Source organism: Haliotis rubra, unplaced genomic scaffold (genome assembly GCF_003918875.1).
Source record: "Haliotis rubra isolate DU_JTF1 unplaced genomic scaffold, ASM391887v1 Scf875, whole genome shotgun sequence".
Lineage (NCBI taxonomy): Eukaryota > Metazoa > Mollusca > Gastropoda > Lepetellida > Haliotidae > Haliotis > Haliotis rubra.
In genome coordinates this window covers 232,342-258,582 of record NW_025767607.1, presented here as the reverse complement: position 1 = coordinate 258,582, position 26,241 = coordinate 232,342, and the positions used below count along the sequence as shown (strand labels likewise).

Below are 26,241 nucleotides of genomic sequence, written 5' to 3'. Positions count from 1 at the left end.
ACCCGACCGCCCCCGGAGGTTTGAACAACCCGGCTTAACAAGCTCTCTCCATTAGCGCCCTCTACCAAAAATGCCCTCTCTTATATCTCATTTAGCGCGACCGCCTCCGTGGTGTAGTGGTGACAGCGTCCGCCCGGAGAGCGGAAGGTCGCGGGTGCGATACCCGATCGCGTCATACCAAAAGACGTTAAAATATGGTACTTGTTGGTCCCTGCCTGGCGCTCGGCATTAATGGGTACAACAAGGACTGGTCGGCTCGGAGTCAGTATAATGTGTCTGAGTGGGGTATTCATGCTTCACTGTGGCATGGTATCTCAGTGAGCTAGCACTATAAAACCAGCTTAAGCCTGGGCTAGTACAAGCAGCCACACATACACATACACACGCATGCACGTCGTCATATGAGCGAAATATTCTCAAGTACGACGTTAAACCCAATTTCACCTCACCTCACCTCATATAGCGCAAAAAGAAAATTTAATTTCATTCTAAATCACCCTGTTCAACCGATTGAAATTTCATTAAGTATGAAGGACGGATTCATATTTCTGTATGTAGAGGTATGACTTCTGAGATAGTTCTTATGAAGAATATATATGTCTTTGTACATAAGGACCTACTTAATAATACAAAACACCATGCAAAAATAAAGGATACCAAGACCGTTTTTGACATATGTAAAACAAATAACTCGTATAATTCATAGATTTCTGAAACTACAACTTAAAGGTTTAAACTAATGTCCAAAGTACTATGAATTGTGTACAGTTACAGTTTGTTCAGCTTGACCTGATCAAGTGAATACTAATGTATTGCGTGACCGTGTCACAACTGGTTGAGTCTATTATTGTGAAGGGGTGCACCTTTGTAAGTTGATTGTCAACATGTCCGAACAGCCAAGACAAGGTCGCCGCTTGACATCTCAGTGTCGAGAAATCGTCAGCAGTGTCCTAACTTTCTTTAAAAAAAGAAGCTACAGATAGTTTAATGTTTCTGAATCGGGCTTTTAGGCAGCGAGCAGCAGCAGCAGCGACAATAACATTTTCTGCTCCCCTACTTAAGGAAGTTAACTCGACCTGCCGTTTGTGCCATTTGTCCTCCCGGGTCATGCATATGTAGAGTAGCTCAGGTCAAGCTGAACAAGCTGTTCATGAACCACTTTGAGGCTTGTTGGCCAATCATGGAAAGAAATCACAGCCCCTTGACAGTCTCAGTGTCTCGCTGTTTAAAATTGAAAACAAAATACATCACATATGTATTACCTTGGCATCGAAGTACATGACTGAGTATTGTTTTACGCCGCTTTTAGCAATATTCCAGAAATATCGCGGCGGGCGACACCAAACATGTACGTCACATATTGTACCCATGTGGGGAATCGAACTTGGGTCTTCGGCGTGACGAGCGAACGCTTTAACCACTAGGCTACCCCGCCGCCCCCGAAATACATGAGTGAGTTGTCTTTAAAGCATTGCATCCAATGTAGTCGGGATTTTACTTTCTAGTCTGTGTCACTAATATATATTTTATTGGCGTCAGTTATATACAGCCAGCATAAACTGGAAGAAATAACAGATTACTTTGTCAAAAAAGAACATTTTGTTTCGCAGGATAGAACTTCAATTTCTCACCCTGTACCGAGAAATCACCATACGTACTAAATTATCTCCCCTGTGAACCTTTGACCCTCAACCTAAAATTAACAACACTACTCCGAAGAGATTGTGTTCGCTTCATCAAAGGCTCGAGCCCTACAGGGCACGTTGACGAAACGCAAGTGTGTAAGCTCTAGGGACGAAAGATGACGTCCGTTGTGTCAAGATGTCTGGTAACCCGACAATGGGTTGTCAGAAAAAGCAATGTCGATGTCTGTCTCAGGCTGTCAAGCACGGCTACTGTGCCCTCAGACACTCGGAACCCGCCCACAGGGGACGCAAAATCCTTCCAGGAAATGCCTGGCCCCTCGGGGATCTACTCTGTTCCCGTTCTCGGTCCCCTTCTACAGTTTCACCCGTTCAGTAAGTGGACCTCTTCGCTAGCTTATCCGTTTGGAGTAATTTGAGACTTGTGTCATCTGACCCTTCAATGCATTTATGATACGTATTGACGGTGTGATGTACACAAAGTCAGTCACATGACTGCAGCTGTCGTTGTGGAAATGGTGGTCGGGGTAAAGGAAGGTCGGGAGGGGTGTATGCAGGGGAGAGGTTATTACGAACCTAAAACAGCAAACGCAACACTGCACTGCATTCCAACACTGGATTGTCTGGTCCTGACTCGATTATTTACAGACCGCCGCCATACAGCTGGATTATTGCCGAGTCCGGCTTTAAACAATAAACAGACAACAACTACATTATACATTAGGGCAGCATTTTTATCTATTTTGTGTCCCTTCTAATTTTATTGCCGCCACACACACTGAAAAACCAAAAAACAAACAAAAACCTTTTCATTCCAACACCGCCTCGTCATATAAAATGTTTATCTAACTAAAATGTTTTAATCAGTCGCTGCCACAAGTCCAGAGAACGCGAGAAATTGTAATAAAAATTACAATAATTGAGAATCAAGAACATTATTCGGATAATAAGGTCTTTATTTTTTTTTTACTTATTTCTTTCCCCGACCGACCGACCCATGTTCAGAATTTGATGGCTACGTGAAACACATAAATAATGATTGCCCTTACCGTAAAACCTTAAATAAATACCTGCAGGGAACTCAACTCAACATAAAAGTTTCTTAAGAGTGAACCCGTGAAGATCCGGGGTAGAATAGGTCTTCAGCAACCCATGTGCTTGCCATAAAAGGCGACTATGCTTGTCGTAAGAGGCGACTAACGGGATCGGGTGGTCAGTTTCGCTGACTTGGATATTGCTGAGTGCGGCGTAAAACTAAACTCACTCACTCACTCTTAAGAGTGATGGACACAACAATAACAAACATCAGATGGCGATTAGGTGCCTGACTCTGAGGGTGTGGGTTCGAATCCCGCGTGGGACTCAACCCAACAAAGGTACTAGAATCTGTACTTTACTAAGAAGGTGTTATCCCAAATATGACATGTGTTACATTTGACCACTTTCTAAATGGCATTGTGTAAATAACAGCATATGTTGTTGGTTTAGTAAAGGGTATTAATTTGAGTTTTTTAGTAATTCATCGTTCTCATTTTGAGTCTTGTGGAATGTGTAACAAGGTCATATTTATAAGAAAGTGATTCTCGTCCATAACGCGAGCTTACTCTTCCAATGAGTGTCATGTTAATCTCAACTACGTAGGGAGCGTCTCAAACGCATTTTCAGATATTCGTTCCTCAACATCGATATTTTCGGTATCAGTATTCGCTTGACACTTGTTTTCTGCAGACTGTCTCGTATTTTCTAATTTAACAACATGACCTACGCAATGTTTCGATGTAATTGTTAATACAATCAAGCATCACTGTGTCGATGCTTGGATGTAAGTAAATTATTCGAGTTATCAGAGGTTCGATACAACCGAAATACACATGAAACAGCTGTTTGTTGACACATCAAAGCTCTTTCGTTTCTTTAACAACAGAAAATAGACTGGAAACACCTCACGCTGTTCGAAAATCAGTATTTTTTGTATTATATAGGACCAGTGAAGATCCGGGTTAGAATATTGATCTTCAGATCCCCATGCTTGTCGTAAAACGCGACTAACGGGATCGGGTGGTCAGGCTCCCTGACTTGGTTGACACATGTCATCGTATCCCAATTGCGTAGACCGATGCTCATGCTGTTGATCACTGGATTGTCTGGTCCAGACTCGATTATTTACAGACCCCCACCATATAGCTGGAATATTGCTGAGTGCGGCGTAAAACTACCCTCACTCACTCTCACGGTTTTTTTAACAACGGTGAGGTGAGGTGAGGTGAAATTGGGTTTAACGTTTTACTTGAGAATATTTCGCTCATATGACGACGTGCATGCGTGTGTATGTGTATGTGCACAGCCCAGACTTAAGCTGGTTTTATAGTGCTAGCCCACTGAATGTGCGCGATCAGTAATTTTTGTTGTATACTATATTACCAACAGCTTGTAATGTTTTCAGGTCACGTGTCACGCAACGTCTTTTATATCCCCCGATAGCTTCCTTTAAACGTCGGGGCGGTGGGGTAGCCAAGTAGTTAAAGCTTCGCTCGTCACGTCGAAGACCCGGGTTCGATTCCCCATATGGGTACAATGTGTGAAGCCCATTTCAGGTGTCCCCCGCCGTGATATTGCTAGAATATTGCTAAAAGCGGCGTAAAACTAAACTCACTCACTTTGTGTCTGAATGATAAAATAATGATGAAAACATATCTAAAAGCGACGTAAAACCACTCACTCACTCCTTTAAACATCACTGATTCTTTCAACAGCGGACTACAAATTGGAGACAGCTCACAAGATGTTCGACAGTCTTCACGAGCAGTACGGCCGGACCTACCGCGTCATGCTGAACAACTGGACAGTCGTCACTGCAGACCCTGCCGGCATTGAAAGACGTTTACCAGCAAGAGGGACAACTACCCGCTCGACCCGATATTTCCATCTACGTCCATTACTGTGAGAAGAACGAGAAGGAGAAGGGGATGGGCATAGTGTAAGTTTGGAGTGAGTGAGGGAATGAATGAATGACGTTTACACAACAGTGAGAAACTTAAGTTTTGCGGTGGTCGGATTTTAATCATAGATCGAATGAATGAATTTCAGGAGTTATTTGTTTGTTTGTTGATTAACACCGCATCCAGCAATCAGGAGTTATTGAACCATTCGATTCGCAATCAGACCTTGTCACGTGAATCGAAGGTGTGGTATTGGCTGTTCTAATCCGCAATGCCTAGGCAACATCAGTTCAACTGATAATGATGTCGTCCCAGAATGTCACTATTTAGAGTGAGTGAGTGAGTGAGTTTAGTTTTACGTCGCAATATTCAATCTATATGGCGGCGGTCTCTAAATAATCGAGTCTGGACCAGACAATCCAGTGAACAACATGAGCATCGATCTACGCAATTGGGATACGATGACATGTGGCAACTACGTCAGCGAGTCTGATAAACCGATCCTACTAGTCGCCTTTTACGACAAGCACGGGTAACTGAAGATCAATTCTAACTTGGATCTTCACGGATGCACTATTTAGACAAAGAGATATCACTATAAACTGTTTTCACAAGCTATGCATTTTAGTAAAAATTTCAGGGAAAGCTAGTTTTCCAACTTTTATTCAGATATTATAGATTAACATTCACTAGTTTGTCCAGACATTAATAGATTAAGATATTCTTGTCAAGTCGATGGGGTAGCTTAGTGGTTAAAGCGTTCGTTTGTCACGCCGAAGATCCGGGTTCGATTCCCCCACATGGGTACAATGTGTGAAGCCCATTTCTGGTGTCCCCGCTGGAATATTGCTAAAAGCGGCGTAAAACCAAACTCACTGACTGCATGTCGATATTACAGTGAGTTACGTTATTTTACCACTGTGATCGTTTTGAGACGGGGCCTGATACTACAACCAATAATAGCACGCACCTACAGAGCTACAGATAACTTTTTGCGTCATTGAGTTATGTACTCGCATGTGTTTATCTCAATTGGGTATCCTAATTTTCCTTTGAGTTACTAAATAAATTGTACCCACCTCACTCAAACTCAATTGCCATGTTCCATTAATAGTAAAAATATAATAAAGTGTAAATGTTAGTTTACGTGTTTGTTATTTATATTTGATCTGTAGTATGAGAAACGATAAGAAAGACTGCACGTTGCCAAGTTCATGTGTTGAACAGAACCTCTCAGTATACCTCAGTTATTTTATCTATCCACCGGTACGCAAGCTAAGATTTGACATTTTTGTGTGTATGCATGTAAGATCAATTTTATTGTCATTGAGTATTTACAAAAATTCAAGGGTACCCGTACGCAATAGACTTAAGAGGAATTGAGTTTTCACATAAATATTTGCGTAATATACGCAGATACGCAGCTTATCTGTACCTCTGTCACCTGACAAGTAGACAGCGTGTTGTGCTTGTAGTTGGATGCAGTTTATCGGATGGCGACCTTCGTTCGTCCTACTGTTAACCCATTAGTGGTTAGGATGATAGCTTTTAACAATGATGAAAGTATTGACATGTAGGCATACTAATACTACTACTACAATGTTAACGATTCATGCAATCTGAGTGAGTGAGTGAGTAAGTATGGTTTTACGGCGCTTTTAGGGACCGTTCATAATGACTGGTGGGGGAGTGGGGTGATGATTCGAAAGTAAGTGACACCCCCTTCCTTTTAAAGTCATCACCACCTACTAACCATAAATTATGAACGGTCCCTTAGCAATATTCCAGCAATATCACGGCGGGGACACCAAAAATGGGCTTTACACATTGTACCCATATGGAGAATCCAACCCGGGTCTTCGGCGTGACGAGCCAACGCTTTAACCACCATAGGCTACCACACCGCCCCTAATGCAATGTGAACCAAGCATTAAGCATTATTCCTTTAAGTTTTATTAATGTTTAGCAACATGCGAAAACATTCGCATTAGCAGCTTTGATATACACCATTAATAACCTGTACGTTTCATGTTCGACAGTAACGGCATGGATTGGCGACGTCTTCGGACAGCTCTGTCGCGACAGCTCATGCGTCCAGCCTCCCCACACCAGTACCTGCCTGCCCAGAACGCTGTGGCCGATGAACTCGTACAAAGGATGAAAACTCACATGTACAGCCCCGAAGGATTCAGAGAGGAACTCTTCAAGTTTGCTGCCGAGAGTAGGTGTATCATTTCAGAAAGACAGTCAACATTAACCTCGTATGAATTCAAATATCGAACAAAACCCGATTTTTTACATGGTATACGGTAGTCTCAATGGTCTAAGAAATTTGAATTCGGTGTGCATGATTACGCCCCTTTGCTGATCCAGGATCTGCTGACGTTTGAATCGAATCCCAGGTTCGTCTTTATGGTGCTTATTTTGACAGCGGTCACAGGCCAACCAAAAACAGATACACTGATACTGTACAGCTTTTAAAGTGCTGGGGCGCAGGTCCATGTTCATGATGTTGATCACTGGATTGTCTGGTCCAGGCTCGATTATTTACAGACCGCCGCCATATAGCTGTGAATATTGCTGAGTGCGGCGTAAAATTAAACTCTCTCACTCACTCACTTTAAAGTGCTTGGGCATCAAAAGCGTCCTCCAATCCTGAGTTTTCTTAGCATATTTGTATCGCCACAACCAGCAGTATTTCATACGATGGCGATTTGTAAATCATCGAATCGAAACCGTACAATCCAGTGATTGACAACATGAGCATCGATGTACTTAATTTGTGATACAATGACATGCAATAACAAGTGCACGAGCCTCTTTATAAAGAGGGTATTTTAAGACTACTTCAATGTGTGACAGTGTACTAAGGGACGCAACTCCGTACAGCAAATTCCTCGACATGAGACCAGATAGTCTGTCATACAGACCCGGAATCAAACGTATCCAAGAAAACCCACGCAAGTCTAGAATATGTGGCAATTCTTGATTTGAAAAGAAATCCTAAAAATGTGGAAATGTTGACTTGCTACATATTCTAGATTTCTGAAAATGAAGAGAGTCACTGGGCTCCTTTTCATTATATTTCATGTCATTGGTTACTTTTTTATGAACAATTTTCTTCTGTAAAATATACTACAAACAAAAAATATGGGAACACCATAAAATTTGATAGTCATATATAAACTGAAACGTGGTGAAGTCATTTATACTCTAAGGTAAATGCAACTTTGTGTGTGCTTAACGGGCACTATGAACGATATGTTGGAACATGCAGTGAAGCAACTGATTTCTGCACTAATCTCTCCTCAGTAAAGTCCTTTTTCTAAGTGTCCTATCCTCCCTACCACTGAGACTGTAGTATGGCCGAACTTAGTTTAACAGATATTTCATACTTTTACATATGAACCACATAAACTGTAGATATAAATGCGAAAAAACTGTTTTCTTCTATTTCCGACACATATGTGTTCGATTCCCCACATGGGTATAATACGTGTCCCCCACTGTGATATTGCGGGCATATTGCTAAAATCAGAGTAAAGGTAGACTCACTCAGTCACCCAGATTGTTGGGGAGCAGATATACTCTAGAGTTAAAGTGATATTACACCTAATGACAGCCATGGGACGTTCCTTTGCCTCTAATGTTGGTACTGTGTAACCACAGGCAAACTATAGCGCAAATAGGGTTGCGCAGCAGAGAAAAGTCTTTGCTCGCAGGAAGACTGGTAATTTTCCTCTCTGTTACGCAACCCTATCTGCGCTACAGTTGCCTGTGGTGTAAACACAGGATAGGGCAAGGTCAGCCAGATCAGTTTAATCAAGATGTTATGGAGATTGACTGAAGCGTACGTAAAATCAGCCGCCATTGTCTTCGTTTCTTGTGAGGAACCATTGGCAAGTTGACGTTAGTAAGGAATTGGTTTTACGCCGCTTTTAGCAATATTCCAGGAATATCACAGCAGGGGACACCAGAAATGAGCTTCACACATTGTACCCATGTGGGGAATCGAACCCGGGTCTTCGGCGTGACGAACGAACGCTTTAACCACCTGGCTACCCCACCAGTAAGTTCGTGTTAAGTTGATGATGTGCGTTATTTACTTCTGAATGCGGCATTTAGAAATATTACAACCATTCCAGGCGACAGCAGAAATGGGTTTCACACACTGTACCAATTCGGGGAATCGAACCCAGGACCTCTGGGTTACGAGCTAACCTTTTAACCACCTTGCTACCCCCTGCTACTTATAACACATTAGGCGGGATGTGAGGCTTTGGGTTTGATGTCTGTGTGTAAGGGGCTCAATTATATTAGATCGGTGTATTACACCCGTTTAAACGTATATACATGTATTATATTTCAAATGATATTAGATCGGAACATTACACTCGTATGAAAGTATATATTTGGTTTGTTGTTGAACGCCGCACTCAGCAATATAAATATTACAGCTATATGGTGTCAGTCTGTAAATAATCGAGTCTCGACCAGACAATCCGGTGATCAACAGGATGAGCATTGATCTACGCAATTTGGATGCGATGACATGTGTCAACCACGTCAGCGAACCTGACCACCCGATCTCGTTAGTCGCCTCTTACGACAAGCATGGGTTGCTGAAGACCAATGTATACCCGGATATTCACGGGTCTGAAATATTGGAGATTTGGATGAGATCAGTTTGATATGACTTCGGGTTGAGAGAAATTAGTTTTTAGTTTCAATTGCCGGGCAAAAAAAAGTATCCTCTTTAAAACTTTGACAATAGAATTTTGTTGAAACAGCCGCCATGGTTTAATCCGGGAACGGTTCAGCAGTCACGTGACTACGTTAAGACTGTTTAGAAACTTGCGCAGCGGGTTACCTCTACCAGCTCAAAATGAACGTGAAAAACGTGTAGATGTGGTATATAAAATGCTATTGGCATTGTTCCGATCTGCTGAATAATATAGTTCCCAGTCACGAGACGATACGCGCATGAAACCACATACTCAAAACACATAGTGACGTTTTACGAGGCCAAAGCGGATTTCATGAAAAGCGTGCATTCAACTTTTGGCAGTACTGTTAAAGAAAAACCCTTATCGTCGGAATGGCCTGTTTTCCGTTCATATTAGATCACGTGTAGCGATTTCGTGTGTAATAATCGTGACTCCCTTGACCCTTGGGGATTGAAATGGTGTTCAGTTTTTGATAGGATGTGTGAGCGCACGTCACCCAAAGTATTTTTGCGTCGACCAGTGTTTTTATTGTCGAATTATTGTGTCTTTATTCTTAAACCTTGTCAGTAATACCCAGGGAAATACCGTTGTTGTAAATCCGGCTGAGGAACCTTGCTTACAGTAAGTGAATGAGTTTCACGCCGCACTCAGCAATATTCCAGCTATATGGCGGTGGTCTGTAACTATTCGAGTCTGGACCAGACAATCCGGTGATCAACAGCATGAGCATCGATCTTCGCAATTGGGATACGATGACATGTGTCAACCAAGTCAGTGAGCCTGACCACCCGATCCCGTTAGTCGCCTCTTACCGCAAGCATGGGTTACAAAAGATCAATTTTAACCGGCTTCTTCACAGGTGGATCTTGCTTACAACTCCTACCTTGTGTGATCCTCCACACAAACCTTTTCCCATACCTATGGATTGTCAATGCGAAATGTGAAAACCATATAAGACCTAAGAGCATCTATTGACACGCTGGAGCCGTACACTTTCGGAACGGACGAAAGCACGACTAACCTATCCAAAAGTTACGATCAGAAAAGTAGTCCGTCATAATCTGACCTCAGGTCATCACCATGGAGTAGCCAATCACGTACCTGGAAATCGATCTCACTTATGTTTGATACCAGTCATCGCCTATGATTTTCTCGCCCACAGTGTTCAAGAAATATAAATATTTTTGACTTGAGGAGAAATCACCTTCCACTCTCTTACCAAATACCAAATATCAGCGTGTCGAAGCTAAATAACTACGTGTTCACTGAGATTTGTGGAATACGTAGGGACCTATTTATAGCTTTCACTTCGAGACAACCGTGCCATCGACACATTAGAGTTCGACATTGTCTGACTGAATATGTGTAGCCGCATCTTTCAGGCATTGCCGTTGTAGCCCTCAAGTACGAATGTTCATGAAAAGTAGTATCTTTTAGGTACTGCCGTTGTAGCCTTCAAGAAGCGCTTGGGCTTCTTGTCCGATGTTCATGAAAAGTAGTATCTTTCAGGTGTTGCCGTTGTAGCTTTCAACAAACGCTTGGGCTTTTTGTCCGATGTTCATGAAAAGTAGTATCTTTCAGGTATTGCTGTTGTGGCCTTCAACAAACGCTTGGGCTTCTTGTCCGACGACTTGAGTACCGTGTCGCCAGAAAACGACGAATACCTGAAACAGGTGAAAACGTTCTTCTCCATCATCGGCAAAGATGGCAGTACTCCCCCTTTCTACAAGATATTCCCCACAAAATTCTACCGAGAGTTTGAACATGCGGCAAATGTCGGGTACAGGTAGGTTGTAAATATTGCATTTACGATTCCCAGATAATTTGGGTGTGTAGTGTTACCATGGCGTTACATCAGTACCAGTAACATCCTTCTGATGATTATACCCGGGTTCCATGTAAGAGATCACCACAGAGCGGAAGAGAAGAAGAGTTAGTGAGTTTAGTTTTATGCCGCTTTTCGCGATATTCAAGCAATATCACGGCGGGGGACTCCAGAATGGGCTTCACACATTGTACCCACATGGGGAATCGAACCCGGGTCTTCGGCGTGACGATCGAACGCTTTAACCATTAGGCTACCCCACCGTCCCTTGAGCACTTCAGTCACCTTTGAATTGCTGATGGGGCGTTCAAGCGATATTCTCTCACTCGAGTAAGACACATGTTTCTTGGGTATAACCAAAGTGGTAAACGTCACGGTTGTTCCATGTGACGATAAGCCCAACACACGCGCACTCCCTGAGAATGGTGTCTTCACTGTTTTTTTGTTTGCTGTTTCACGTCGCACTCAGCAATATGGAAGCGGACCACCAGTCCAGTGACTAACACCGTGAGCATCGATCTACAAAAACTGGGATACGATGGCATGTGTCAACCAACCCAGCGAGCCTGACCACCCGATCCCATTAGTCACCTCTTACGACAAGCATGGATCGCTGAAGACCAGTTCTAACCCGGATCTTCACGGGTCATTTCTTCACTGTGTTCCTTGTGTTTACTGTGTGGGGAGTGATTGGTTGTCACACACAGGCGTGAAATGGTATATTTGATGTCCCAGAACGAATGATTTGTGTTTTCAGTTACGGTCGGAAGGAAGTGAAACGTGCTATTGAAACGATGGAGACGCAGAAAAAGGAAGGGACGTTTGATGCCGATGCTCCGAATTTGATACTCACTCTGCTGTCTAATCCAGCTCTGTCCTTTGGGGATATCACCGCACTGCTACAAGACCTGCTGGTGGCAGGGACAGACTCGGTGTGTAGCATGGTGTGACTGATAGGGAGATAGGGAGACATCACTACACTGCTACAAGACCTGCTGGTGGCAGGGACAGACTCGGTGTGTAGCATGGTGTCACTGATAGGAAGGGAGGGAGACATCACTGCACTGCTACAAGACCTGCTGGTGGCAGGGACAGACTCGGTGTGTAGCATGGTGTCACTGATAGGGAGGGAGGGAGACATCACCGTACTGCTACAAGACCTGCTGGTGGCAGGGACAGACTCGGTGTGTAGCATGGTGTCACTGATAGGAAGGGAGGGAGGGACATCACTGCACTGACCTGCTGCTACAAGACCTGCTGGCATGGCAGGGACAGACCTCGGTGTGGGACAGACATGGTGTCACTGATAGGGAGTCACTGCACTGCTACAAGACCTGGGACAGACTCGGTGTGTAGCATGGTGTGACTGATAGGGAGATAGGGAGACATCACTGCACTGCTACAAGACCTGTTGGTGGCAGGGACAGACTCGGTGTGTAACATGGTGTCACTGATAGGGAGGGAGGGAGACATCACCGCACTGCTACAAGACCTACTGGTGGCAGGGACAGACTCGGTGTGTAGCATGGTGTCACTGATAGGGAGGGAGGGAGACATCTCCGCACTGCTACAAGACCTACTGGTGGCAGGGACAGATGAATCAGTGTTATGATACTCTCATTTCTTTAAAGACACTGATGCATCTCTCTCTCTCTTTTCATGATGGTTCCGGCATGTATAGACCGCCAAGAACATGGAGTGTTTCCTCTTCAATATGGGCTGCCACAGAGACATCCAGAGGCGCCTATATGAAGAGATCACGGAGGTCGTTGGGCAGGCGCAGACTGGGCGTCCGCTGGAGGCAGGGCAGATGGAAATAATGCCGTACTATAGGGCCTGCCAGACAGAATCATTTCGGTAGGTTAAGACTGAATTATACTCCTCAAAGATCGTTAAAGATTACCACTTTATTATTATGTTTTATTAATTAAGGTTATACGCCAGACTGTGTGCATCTGTTGAAATAGGCAAAGAAAATATAGCGTGGCCACGGTTTTCATGAAGTTTTCTATGTATTCCCTATTTTATGATGTCAAGGACTGTCTAATTTCCCTCCAGTGAAGATCCGCTGTGTACATGTTTAAAGACCATAACCAGGATTTTACCTTTACTAGAGGTCCGGATGACCCCCAATGACATCAAAGGTCCTTTCCATAAGAATAAGGGTCCAGCTAAGTAAAGTAACGGTGCAGCACGTTTGAGTCCAGGGTGCCGTTGTACTACCTTAAGTCTATATTAAGATATGGGAGTTACGGTCACATTAGCTCTAAGATCGCTTTGTACAACGGCACCCAGGGCCTCCTTTCACAAAGCCTTAAGGTGATCGTAAGTTACCTAGGTAATCTTAGTGCAATGTTAAAGAATGGGAGTTAAGGTTAACCTTAGTTCCGTCGTGAAAGGGGCCCCAGGTCAAAAGCCACTCTGGACAAAAGCCCCTCGAAAAATGTCCAAAAGCCTCTCACTTTATGTATTAATGGGAGAATATGATAAGACAAGAAATGATTAATGACATGAAACATTTATTGCTTCATAATATAATGACCCTAAATAATGTATAAATTAATGTGGTCAGTTTTCCCAGAAATTATTGAGAAGATCTTTGTTTCCTAATACTGATAATAGGATTTTAAAATAGGTGTTACATTATGTAGTAAAGCACGCAATATGGGAGGCAGATTGTGAGTAGGGGAAAATTGAAAAGTGTGGAGAATATCAGAAATGAGATGATTAATAGAGGAAGTCCTCAGGTATGTAAAGAAACCCTTAGACAAAATTACAAAGACTTAACTGGGTGAGAAAGCGCGGAATTCCCTCACCAGTGATGAAAGATGCACAAACAGAAAGACTTATAATACTTATAAAATGTATAAGAGCAATGAGAAATGTTCATTCTTATATGAAATACATAAATCAAGGGGCTTTTGACAGGGGTGCTCAAATTAGCGAGGGGCTTTTGCTCGAGGGGCTTTTGAACCAAGGGGCTTTTGACCTGAGGGGCTTTTGGCTGGTACCCAGCACATTTTACTGCAAAATAATTTAATAATTACTTTTATTACAAGAACTGACCATTCCTTGTAAAAAATGTGGTACAATTAATTGTATTGTGTTGGGGCAGGTGGGGAGGCTGATGGTTAAAACGGGCGCCCCTCACGCCGAAGACTGGGATTGGATTTCCCGGTAGGCAGACAATAAGCCCACTGGGACAAAAAAAACAACCTAGGCTAAATGCCCCCATGATAAAAAGCCCTTGCAAAATTACAGCCATAGGATAAAATACCCTTTGAGTTGATTTTGAGTTGACAGGTGATAACATGATGTTTTCTAAGCAATCCCTCCCACTGCTGACAGTTGTTACAGGTAAGTAGCATATGTGAAAACCATATGCTCCCAGGCTCCTCAGTGGAAGGAAGTCTGCTAAATGTTGTTTCAGAGAATTGGCTTAAATTGGTCACTTCCTCTTATGTTTGATTTGGTTGGGCAGGTACTCATTGTGGCATGTCAGTGAGCATGGTGTTTATTAAGATGGCCTTTTAAATGTTGTTACAGAGACACGTGCTTATATGTTGAGTACAAATGAAAGTAAATTAAGTGTTTAGGTGTTTAAATTATGTGCTAATATCTATGCATCATCATGATGCTAATGTTAGAACTTATATTATATCATATTTTAAATAATATATTCATGTGAGAATGAATTCATATGCTGCAAAAAGATTTGATGGTTTTCTGTGACATCTTTTCATTGAGGACAGTTTTTCCTACCCATTGAGGGTTTTTTGTCATGGGGTCATTTAGCCTGGGTCTAGGTCAAAAGCCCCACAGGACAAAGCCCCTTGGTACAAAAGCCCCTCGACCAAAAGCCTCTCAGGACAAAAGCCCCTCGAAAAATGACCAAAAGCCCCTCACTTTATGTATTAATGGGAGAATATGAATAAAGAAGAAATAATTAACAACATGATACAGAAATGCTTGATAATATAATGACCCTAAATACTATATAAATTAATATGTAATTAGCAAATATTTCAGAGAATAAGAAATATATATCATCAAACAAATGAAAACATGGCTATTGTCCAGAGGGGCTTTTGGTCGAGGGGCTTTTGTACCAAGAGGCTTTTGTCCTGAGGGGCTTTTGGCCGTTCCCCATTTAGCCTAGGGGTGTTTTGTCTGGGGACTTTAAGTCCCTGTGGGCCTATTGTCCTACCACCTATTCCCCACTTGGATACAATGCTTGAAGCCCATTTCTGGCGTCTCTCGTCGTGATAATGCTGGAATATTACTAAAACATGTGGGCGGTGGGGTATCTCAGTGGTTGCAGCGTTCGCTCGTCACTCTGAAAACCCGGGTTCGATGCAATGTGTGAAGCGTACAAACATCGGGGGTACATCAAGCGTGACCAGTGAACAACTTATTATGTTAATATATACGACTTCAGTTGCTAACGTGTCGTTATGATTACTGTTGCTTAATGTAGGTTCATGGAAGTGTGACATTACAGATTGCAGACAAGATGGCACCGGGTGCCATGTGCATGGAATTACTCTTTTCACCTTTCTGCTTCTCACCCACAGAAAGATGTACCCTGTCATGGTTAGTTCACCACGGATCATGCCCCATGATTCCGTTATTGCAGGATTCCACGTGCCGAAAGGGGTAAATATTTCATTAATTCTGTTTTTACGTATCATACGAGCCAAAGGGGCGGTGGGGTAGTCTAGTGGTTAAAGCGTTCGATCACTACCCGGGTTCGATTCCCCACAAGGGCACAGTGTGAAGCCCATTTCTGGTGTCCCCCGCCGTGGCATTGTTGGAATATTGCTAAGAGCGGCGTAAAACCCAACTCACTTACTCATAAAAGCCAAAGCATGTCATTGCGCAATGTCCAAAACATTTTAAATGAATCTTCCCTTTAACCAACAGACTTGTCCATCCTTAGTTGACCCCAACCTTTGCATCTCCAATAATTCTCTATTTTTTTCGCAGAATTCCAATTTTATTTATACATAGGCCCCAAGACTTTCCCTATTTGAAATGTCATCTGCGTCGTTCGATGCAAACTGTTGTGAGCCCAGTGATGTAATTTGTTCAAGTTGGATTAGGCTTACATCTAACCTAACAAGTTACTCATGTAATTAACACCACTGGATAAACGTGGATTTTGCACATCAGTACACGTGAATGTACATGTATCATCGCAGGTCACATGTGTAAGTAAGGATTGTAGGAAAAAAAGAATCAGGAAAAAAAGAATCAGGAAAACAGAAACGGAAAAAAAGAAACAGAAAAAAACCCAGCTTATAAAAAAGGTTACAGTCAGTATATTGTTAAGGGATTAACTGGCCTCCAATCATGTATAATTGGTATAACGATTTAGCTTATAAAAACATGTTCATCTGAGTACGCTCAACGGAGATCCACGTACAAACAATGCCTGTAAATTGCCAATAAATTTGCAAATCTGGTTGGTCACCACCTTCCATCTGTGTGGAAAGCTATACAATGGTTCCAGAAAGACCAAGCCTTGGTTGACACGTATATGAACCAGTTATCCATTGGAACCCAGCCAACAGTTCGGGTCAAGTCTAAGATCATCACAGTCAACAAACGCCTCCCGAACTTACAAATATTCCTGGAACACATTCTGCAAATTGATATATGATTATACATGTATTACTAGTATATTATATATATAGATTATATTGGTTATGATATTGGTTCATTATTCCACCAATAAATGTGTGAACTGATTCTTGTTTTCCTAGCAAAAATTGATTCTTCTTTTCCGATTCTTTTTTTCCTGATGCTTTTTCCGATTACCTAAGTAAGTTCACCAGATTCAGGAAGTTTCCCGCACTCTTGTGAAAGATTGCATCAATTACGCGTGTACACGTAATATCCTCAGGTGATTAGTATGTAATAACACCAGATGCACATGAATGTACACGTGTCCAAATTACAGCGCTAATTGCATTAGATAATCGCGTTTATGAGATAACACCTACATGTGTATGTAACATTAATCATTATACGTGTATACACCGTCTTCAGTTGTAAGTGACATCGCCGTTTATGATGTGTGCTGATCTTAGGTTACAAAGGCATGTGACTCCACTGCTAACTGCCGGATAGCTTCATCATGTATAACCCTTCGTGCACCTGCATGTGACCTGTATGGCACATGTATAAGTTATCAAATCACAATTTACCGATAGAAACGGGACGCTGGTACAACATTCTTAGAGAAAATAGACTCTGTAAACCTTGCGATTCTCCGTCTGTTGGGGACGAATTCCCTTACCTTTTTAAATGCGAAGCTCTTCTCCAACAGCGGATAATGTATATTCCAAATTATTATTACGAATGGCCTAATCTGTTCAAACTTAAACGGCTATTTTCAATAAAGAAAACAAAGCACGGATAAAAAATCACAGGACAAAAGTCACAATACAATAATATATATTAATAATATATACTAGTGGGTTGTAAAATGTCTCAATTATTATAACAGCTTCTGTTTCTGACATGATAACATAATTAATGAGGTAATTTGGGCGTGAAACCAGGACTTGGAAAGGCCACTGATCAGTGAACGGGGGTCACTCTGTTAATGAAGTAATGAGAGGTGTCTACTATGAAAACAGGTTGGGTACTTACTGTTAATCTTAATAAGATTAGATCTGTTATTACAGTAGGAGTATTTGAAAGAAGTGTATATAATTCTGTTTCCTTCTCAAACTAACATGAGAAGGAAGACACTTGGTATAAGAATGTATGTTTGTGGCCATGTCCTTTCAAAAAACAAAGAACTTTGATTGATCCTCTCTGAGGAATTGTGATTAGTAACTGTGATTCATGATTGATCCTCTGTCAGGAACTGTGATTTATGATTGATTCTGTAATTGATCCTGAGATTTATGATAACAACTAAACATTAAACAGATGAGAAAACAGCTATTGTGACTTTTTTCCTGTGACTTTCTTTCCGATCACCCCTCGTCCGTGGCAAAATCTCTTCAACCTAAACAATGAGGCAAAAAGAACGGTGGGTGCCCATCAGATGCTGCTAATTGAACACATCCCCTATAGTTCTCGTCTTAATGTAATAAAGTATCCCAGCAGTGTAAGCTTTTTCGGATTTTATGATGCCGTGATGGTATAATGACTGACCCAGTTTGATTTTATTTCGGTGGTATATACTTTGATATGTAATCATGTCTTGTAACAACGTGATGTCTATTTACCTAGAATATTAAAAACACATATTTCATTGTTTAAAATCCTCCCCCTCTATAAGTTATGTGTGAAGCCTATTTCTGGTGTCCCCCGCCGTGATATTGCTGGAAGATTTCTAAAAGCGGCATAAAACCATACTCAGTAAGTCAGTTTAAAATCCGGAACAGAGGTCACATTGCCATTGCCAGAAAAATCTAAAATTTACTTAGGTAAATGGATAATTATATACAGTTTTAAACTTTAGTACACAGCAAATGCTTATATGTATTTCTCATGCAACAAAGTTCATATCCTCAAAACAGCGTCGACCCCACAGTTGTTTAGGGAATAAAAATTACATGTAATACAGCGATTACTAATCTGTATTGTTGTACCCCGTGTTTGGGTGGTGTAAACTTACATCTGTTTATTTGTCATCATTCACTTGATGGTCAGTTAATGAATTTATAACAGGTATAATTAGTAGTAACACCACTCAGAGTAGCCAAAAAATGTTCTTATTTAGCATTTCTCGTGTTTGGAGTAAATACTCAACATTATTCATTTATGTTTGATGTCGCAAATGTATTACATAGTATGTAATATGCGCATGAAAGTAAAGCAAGAATTATCAGCTCAGTTAGAAAGAAAACATCGATCATAGGATCAAGTCAAAACATTGATTACACAAAAGTCTCGTTTCCTGTTGATTGGGTTCCGTCCTATTGCTCAACTTAGTACAATAACCAGTCCAGAATTTTTAGACCATTTCATTTAACTGGATACATAAATATTAATCAGTATTTTTGATACATCTAAGCACGTGTATATTGCAACACTACGCTTCTTATAATCCTTGCAAACACGTCGTCCAGCGTGCTCTGTCGTACAGCGAGTACTGACAAACGGAAACCTGGAAATCGTGGAAATCTCAAAACGAGGCTCTGCCGCTAGAAAGGTTTGGCGGTCTGGTATGGACTTAATATTATATCAATCACATTGTGCGTTACAGAAGTACACGGAATAAACGCAAAAAACACATAACAGGTGTAACCAGTGAGCCAGATGCATTGTGAATCATTTTACGAGCTCGTCAAACTGGGGTAGTCTGTGACGCCTTAGTTAAGGTCATGCTGCCTACACCTCGCCATAAAATATAGAAATACGATGTTATTAAAGTTTAAAATTAAAATACATTTGTACATACCATTTTCTTATGAAACAAGGAATTGGAATTCTGTGTAACCAGAGTTGTTTGTGATGTCTATTTTCACTTTCACGCGAGAAAATTCGGATCCGCTGAAAAGTAGGTCATTGTCTGAATAGGTTAATGAGACTCATGTTTCGGTTTGAACCGATAATACGTTGATTGATTAATTACTTTAATCTTACACAGCGGATTTGTCAAAAGGTGCGCTTGTGTATATATATATACTGAATACACCCACATTCTGCGGTAAAGTGCCTGTGTGAAAACAACGTATTTCCTTCAAAGGATTAACCGCCAATTCGTTGATTGATTGTTCATAGTTGTCTATGACTAAACTAAAATTTTTTAAAGAATGGCGGACATCACGTAAATAGTTGTCAGGTGTTCTATCTTGGGTGACCAATGAAAACCCTGAAACAAAGTCACGTGACCAGTTGAGAAACTACCATTAGTTATAACGTTATGTTCGAGGGGCGTTCATTAAAGATTTCCCCTGACCCACTTGCAGTGGACTTAGTGGAACGAAACTTGGCACAGTTATTACTCCTTCTCTTCATAGCAACCACCAAGAGTTACACACTGCTCCCATCGTTTTATAAACTATAAAGTCCTTGCTTGAAAACGTCAGTAGGTTGCGTATCAAACCATGACTTGACTTCCGAAATCAGTGTTTCATCATCTGGGAAGCGTGTTACTTTCAAAAATGACTTCATAGTTGGAAAGATATGGAAGTCAGATGGTGCATGGTGTGTGATAAGCCTGTCGAAAATGTTTGCCTGTTTTTTTGGTACTTGTCCAAAAGAGCCTTTGAGCAACTGACTCGATCCTGCTTCTGAAAAATGTGAGCAGCCTAGGAATCCATCGTGCAGACACCTTATGAATGTACAAATTGTCATGAATGATTTTTACCACAGACCCTACACAGAACTTGACATCATGTGCTAACTGGCGAACAGTTATACGGCAATCTTCCAAAATGGCAGTCTCCACTTGACGGACAGTGTCTTCATCAATGGCTGAAAGAGGTCGACCAGGAATGGAGCAGTTTCCACAGATTTCCGACCACATTTCAACTGGCGATGCCAGTGTTTAACTACGTCATACGATGGGGCATCCTCCCCATAGGTTGCTTTCATTTCATCAAAGGTCTCTTTTGGTGATTTGATATTTGTATTTTGTTTTATTCATATGTTGTAGCAACAAAACTCATTCCACTTCATTGTTTTTCGCCGTGAAATTTTTCGATTCGAGACAGACATGCACTAACTAGGTCGCATTTAGGGCGTGTGTGTCATATAAATATTAATCTATAAATTGTCTCGATATATATTACAGTCATTTTATAAATTCACTGAAACACAGATCGTGTACGTTTCATAAAGTTTTATGAAGTTTCAAAGTGCATAAAAATATAATGATAAATTAATTATGCAAGGATTATAAGGCAAAAATATAAACACGTACATTGACTTCGTTATTTTTCAATCCAAACATTTTGTACCATTGGCAGATAAGTTAAACTTCAAAAAGGTTTCAATATTATATTAATTGATATTAATTGGTACAAAAGATGACTACATTTCCAATTAATTCCAAGACGAAACTTTAAAGCTTGTTGATCAATGGAAGGATACGCCCTAATACTACCAGTTGCGCTTGCAAGTGGCGCAGCAGAGATCGCAACCTAGTCAGGAATTCTTGTATATCCGAGTAGTCTCGGGAGACAACACAATAACAAAAGCAACAACCAGTCACTAGGAATTGCTCTAGACCAGTGTCCATTTAGAGCGTTCGCTTGTCACACCGAAGACCCCTGTTCGATTCCCCACATGGGTACAATGTGTGAAGCCCATTTATTGCTGGAATATTGCTAAAAGCGGCGTAAAACTAAACTCACTCACTGAAGTGCATCATGTCCGTAATGTATAACGTCACATGCGTGTATCATATGCAGAAGTACGTAACGTCATCGCTCGCACGTGCACGTAACGTCATCAGTTACCAGATACATCATCATTCGCACGTGAATATACCGTCATAAGATACACCTGCTATATAAAACCACCCACACATCTCATACGTCATTGGTAACCATGTCCAAAAATTGTGACACGAAACGGTTTTCCTTCATAGGTAGATCATTGACCTCCCATAACCTATTAGTTACAGCGATTTAACCCATGACGTGGGACACTAACAGATCAAGTTAAGACAGATAACCAGCATCTCCTGTTTAAAATGTTTTTCAAGTTCCGCCTACTGTCTCACATCTCTCTGACAAATCTGGATTGACACTATACCCATTCCTGTCATTTTCAAATACGATTGGTTCCCCTGTAAATGTACATAACCGCCATTTTCTCTCTCAGACCACAGTATTATGCAACAACCGGAGATTGTTGATGGACGAGGAATATTTCCAGAACCCTGCACGCTATGATCCAGACCGGTGGCAGAGGGATAAACACAGGAAATACATCAGTAATATTCCTAAATTTGCCAACTTGCCCTTTGGATTCGGTGTACGCAATTGCCTCGGCCGGAGATTTGCGTTGCAGGAAATTTGGCTGGGAGTGGTGAAGGTAGGGATGGTTTTGTGAATGACTGCAATTGATTCATGCATTCACGTCATTGGTTTTTTCATGTTTACAGATATATTGGTCACTGTGCCAAATCGGGGGTGTCACTTTGGGGTAATCGAAGATGGAGGGGTTGTAAGATGGAGGGGTTGTGATTTAGGTTGTAATTATTTTCTGTAGATCCCGTTTTGGCTTTTAGGTTGTCTTTGCCCTGTTGGCATTTTGGGTGACGGCGAGAAATGACCTTTCAATTCTGGCGCTCTGATTTTTCACATCCTTACTGTGCCAAGTGTAGCGACTTCTGTACATGTACTCGTTATAGTTAACATATGTCACTTATGGTTCAATACACTACGAAATATTGGAAATATGGGCTAATGACACAGATATCGGACAATGTATTTCTACGATACGACCGATATCTGATGATATCAGCCTCGAAAGTTTGGATATATCTGCTCATGACAGTTTGGGGTCGGTGGGGTAGCTGAGTGGTTAAGGTGTTCGCTCGTCACGCTGAAGACCGGGTTCGAAGCCCCACATGGGCACAATGTGTGAAGTCCATTTCTGGTGTCCCCCACCGTGATAGCTGGAATATTGCTGTGAACGGCATGAAACCAAGCTCACTCACTCACTCATAACATTGAGACCATTTCGAAATAAATCTGAGTAAAACATGCCGACTATACCTGGTAATATATAGCAAGAAAGTTTGGAAATATCGGTTCACAACACAGATTATTTTGAACCCGGCCCCCACCCCACCACAAACAACTGAGATACGCCGGTACCTCATGATGAATACAACGAAATTAAGCAATATATACACTCTTTAGTAGATCACCATTGTTTGTTTGCTCTGATGGGCACTATGACAAACACCCGCTCCATTTGTCTGTAACACCCGCTCCATCTGTCTGTAACACCCGCTCCATTTGTCGGTATGTAACACCCACTCCACCTGTGTTTAACATATACGTGTCTGTACCAACCACTCCACATGTGTCTAACATATACGTGTCTGTACCACCCACTCCAACTGTGTGTAACAGATATGTGTCTGTACCACCCACTCCACCTGTGCTTAACACATACGTGTCTGTAAAACCCACTCCGCCTGTGTTTAACATATACGTGTCTGTACCACCCACTCCACATGTGTCTAACATATACGTGTCTGTACCACCCACTCCAACTGTGTGTAACAGATATGTGTCTGTACCACCCACTCCACCTGTGCTTAACACATACGTGTCTGTAAAACCCACTCCACCTGTGTTTAACATATACATGTCTGTACCACCCACTCCACCTGTGCTTAACACATACGTGTCTGTAAAACCCACTCCACCTGTGTTTAACATATACGTGTCTGTAACACCCACTCCACCTGTGTTTAACCTATACTTGTCTGTACCACCCACTCCACACGCGTTTAACATATACGTGTCTGTAACACCCAATCCACCTGTGTTTAACATATACGTGTCTGTAACACCCACTCCACCTGTGTTTAACATATACGTGTCTGTACCACCCACTCCACCTGTGTTTAACATATACGTGTCTGTAACACCCACTCCACCTGTGTGTAACATATACGTGTCTGTAACACCCACTCCATCTGTGTGTAACATATACGTGTCTGTAACACCCACTCCACCTGTGTGTAACATATACGAGTCTGTATCACCCACTCCACCTGTGTTTAACATATACGTGTCTGTAACACCCACTCTACCTGTGTTTAACATATACGTGTCTGTAACACCCACTCCACCTGTGTGTAACATATACGTGTCTGTAACAGCCGCCCCATCTGTGTGTAACACCCACACCACCTGTGTGTAACATATACGTGTCTGTAAAACCCACTCTACCTGTGTTTAACATATACATGTCTGTAACACCCACTCCACCACTGTTTAACATAAACGTGTCTGTACCACCCACTCCATCTGTGTGTAACATATACATGTCTGTAACACCCAATCCACCTGTGTTTAACATATACGTGTCTGTAACACCCACTCCATCTGTCTGTAACACCCTCTCCATCTGTGTGTAACATATACGTGTCTGTAACAGCCGCTCCATCTGTGTGTAACACAGACACCACCTGTGTGTAACATATACGTGTCTGTACCACCCAATCCACCTGTGTTTAACATATACGTGTCTGTACCACCCAATCCACCTGTGTTTAACATATACGTGTGTCTGTAACACCCACTCCACCTGTGTTTAACATATACGTGTCTGTACCACCCGCTCCACCTGTGTTTAACATATACGTGTCTGTACCACCCACTCCATCTGTGTTTAACATATACGTGTCTGTAACACCCACTCCACCTGTGTTTAACATATGCGTGTCTGCAACACCCACTCCAACTGTGTTTAACATATACGTGTCTGCAACACCCACTTCACCTGTGTTTAACATATCCGTGTCTGCAACACCCACTCCACCTATGTTTAACATATACGTGTCTGTACCACCCACTCCACCTGTGTTTAACATATACGTGTCTGCAACACCCACTCCAACTGTGTTTAACATATACGTGTCTGCAACACCCACTCCACCTATGTTTAACATATACGTGTCTGCAACACCCACTTCACCTGTGTTTAACATATACGTGTCTGCAACACCCACTTCACCTGTGTTTAACATATCCGTGTCTGCAACACCCACTCCACCTGTGTTTAACATATACGTGTCTGTAACAGCCGCTCCATCTGTGTGTAACACCCACACCACCTGTGTGTAACATATACGTGTCTGTACCACCCACTCCACCTGTGTGTAACATATACGATTCTGTAACACCCACTCTACCTGTGTTTAACATATACATGTCTGAAACACCCACTACACCTGTGTGTAACATATACGTGTCTGTAACAGCCGCTCCATCTGTGTGTAACACCCACACCTACTCTATTTGTAACACCCCCTTAATTCGTCTGTAACACACTCTGTCTGTAACACATAACTGGCTGTAACACGATCAGCATTTAATCTGTCTGCCACACAGACATGTCTGTAACACCCACTCCATCTGTCTGTAACACCCTCTCCATCTGTGTGTAACATATACGTGTCTGTACCACCCACTCCACCTGTGTTTAACATATACGTGTCTGTAACACCCACTCCATCTGTCTGTAACACCCACTCCATCTGTCTGTAACACCCACTCCATCTGTCTTTAACAAACCCATCCGTCTGTAATGCCCCCGTTTCTCGGTATTCCAGATCCTCCAGAATTTCGAAGTGATCGTCGACGACGACGATGCGGGGACGGATATTGAATACCATACTTTCATCCAACCCGCTAAACCTGTGCGGTTTACGTTCAAACCAAGATAGACCGGGGAAACATTTTCAACGGACACCCGATGGGGCATCACATACTACCCCTACGTGAAGAAACTGTCTTGGTTAATGTACAAATAATGTACACATAATCACATGTTCAGTGACGTAGCACATAATTGGAAATGGGCACTTATTACGCAACGTATGGAGGTCACCTAGTTGCGCCCCTTTGTAGTGTCAAGATACGCCACTAGCTGGTTTCTAATACGCCCAGATAACGATCCATCCTTTTGTCCCATATACCGTGCTTATGTTTTTGCCATGCGATAAACATCTATTGCTTCCTGCTTTGGTCTCACATTACGCTGATACATAGTGTCGCAACTCAACAATTGTCTAATATGGAGGTGAACCGAACCCAACACTCGTGCACTGATAAACACTTGTTTTAAAAGGAAAAACTGTTTACTAGTCGTCATTTATATAAGAGTATCGCCCACGGCTCACGTGACTTTTCAAATGTTCGTATCAAGTGAATGACCATGGCACGTAGACGTTGTACTTTTAGAGATCATAATTAAAGCAGCTTGGCTGACATTGCTATTTGTGTTTGTTTGTTTATTTTAAAGCCGCACTCAGCAATAGTACAGCTATACGGTGGCGGTCTGTACATAATCGAGTTTGGACCCGACAATCCAGTGATCAACAGCATGAGCATCGATATTTGGGATACCATGACATGTGTCAACCAAGTCAGCGAGCGTGACCACCCGAT

The 26,241-nt window shown here is 42.0% G+C and overlaps 1 protein-coding gene across 1 annotated transcript; it reads left to right on the top strand.

Moving 5' to 3' along the window:
- Window positions 1-1,692: 1,692 nt before the first annotated feature.
- LOC124263264 (cytochrome P450 10-like) lies at window positions 1,693-26,067 on the top strand. The gene is made up of 9 exons (XM_046697856.1): window positions 1,693-2,018; window positions 4,397-4,620; window positions 6,622-6,803; window positions 10,891-11,095; window positions 11,892-12,066; window positions 12,816-12,991; window positions 15,709-15,790; window positions 21,929-22,141; window positions 25,404-26,067. Exons 2-9 carry the CDS (start codon window positions 4,610-4,612, stop codon window positions 25,515-25,517), a joined length of 1,158 nt encoding a protein of 385 aa, XP_046553812.1. The 5' UTR covers window positions 1,693-2,018; window positions 4,397-4,609; the 3' UTR covers window positions 25,518-26,067.
- The last annotated feature ends 174 nt before the right edge of the window (window positions 26,068-26,241 follow it).

Coding starts and splice junctions, on each gene's coding strand:
- LOC124263264 (XM_046697856.1), top strand. Junction 6,804..10,890: donor CTTCAAGTTTGCTGCCGAGA/GTAGGTGTATCA, acceptor AGTATCTTTCAG/GTATTGCTGTTGTGGCCTTC. Junction 15,791..21,928: donor GATTCCACGTGCCGAAAGGG/GTAAATATTTCA, acceptor TTTCTCTCTCAG/ACCACAGTATTATGCAACAA.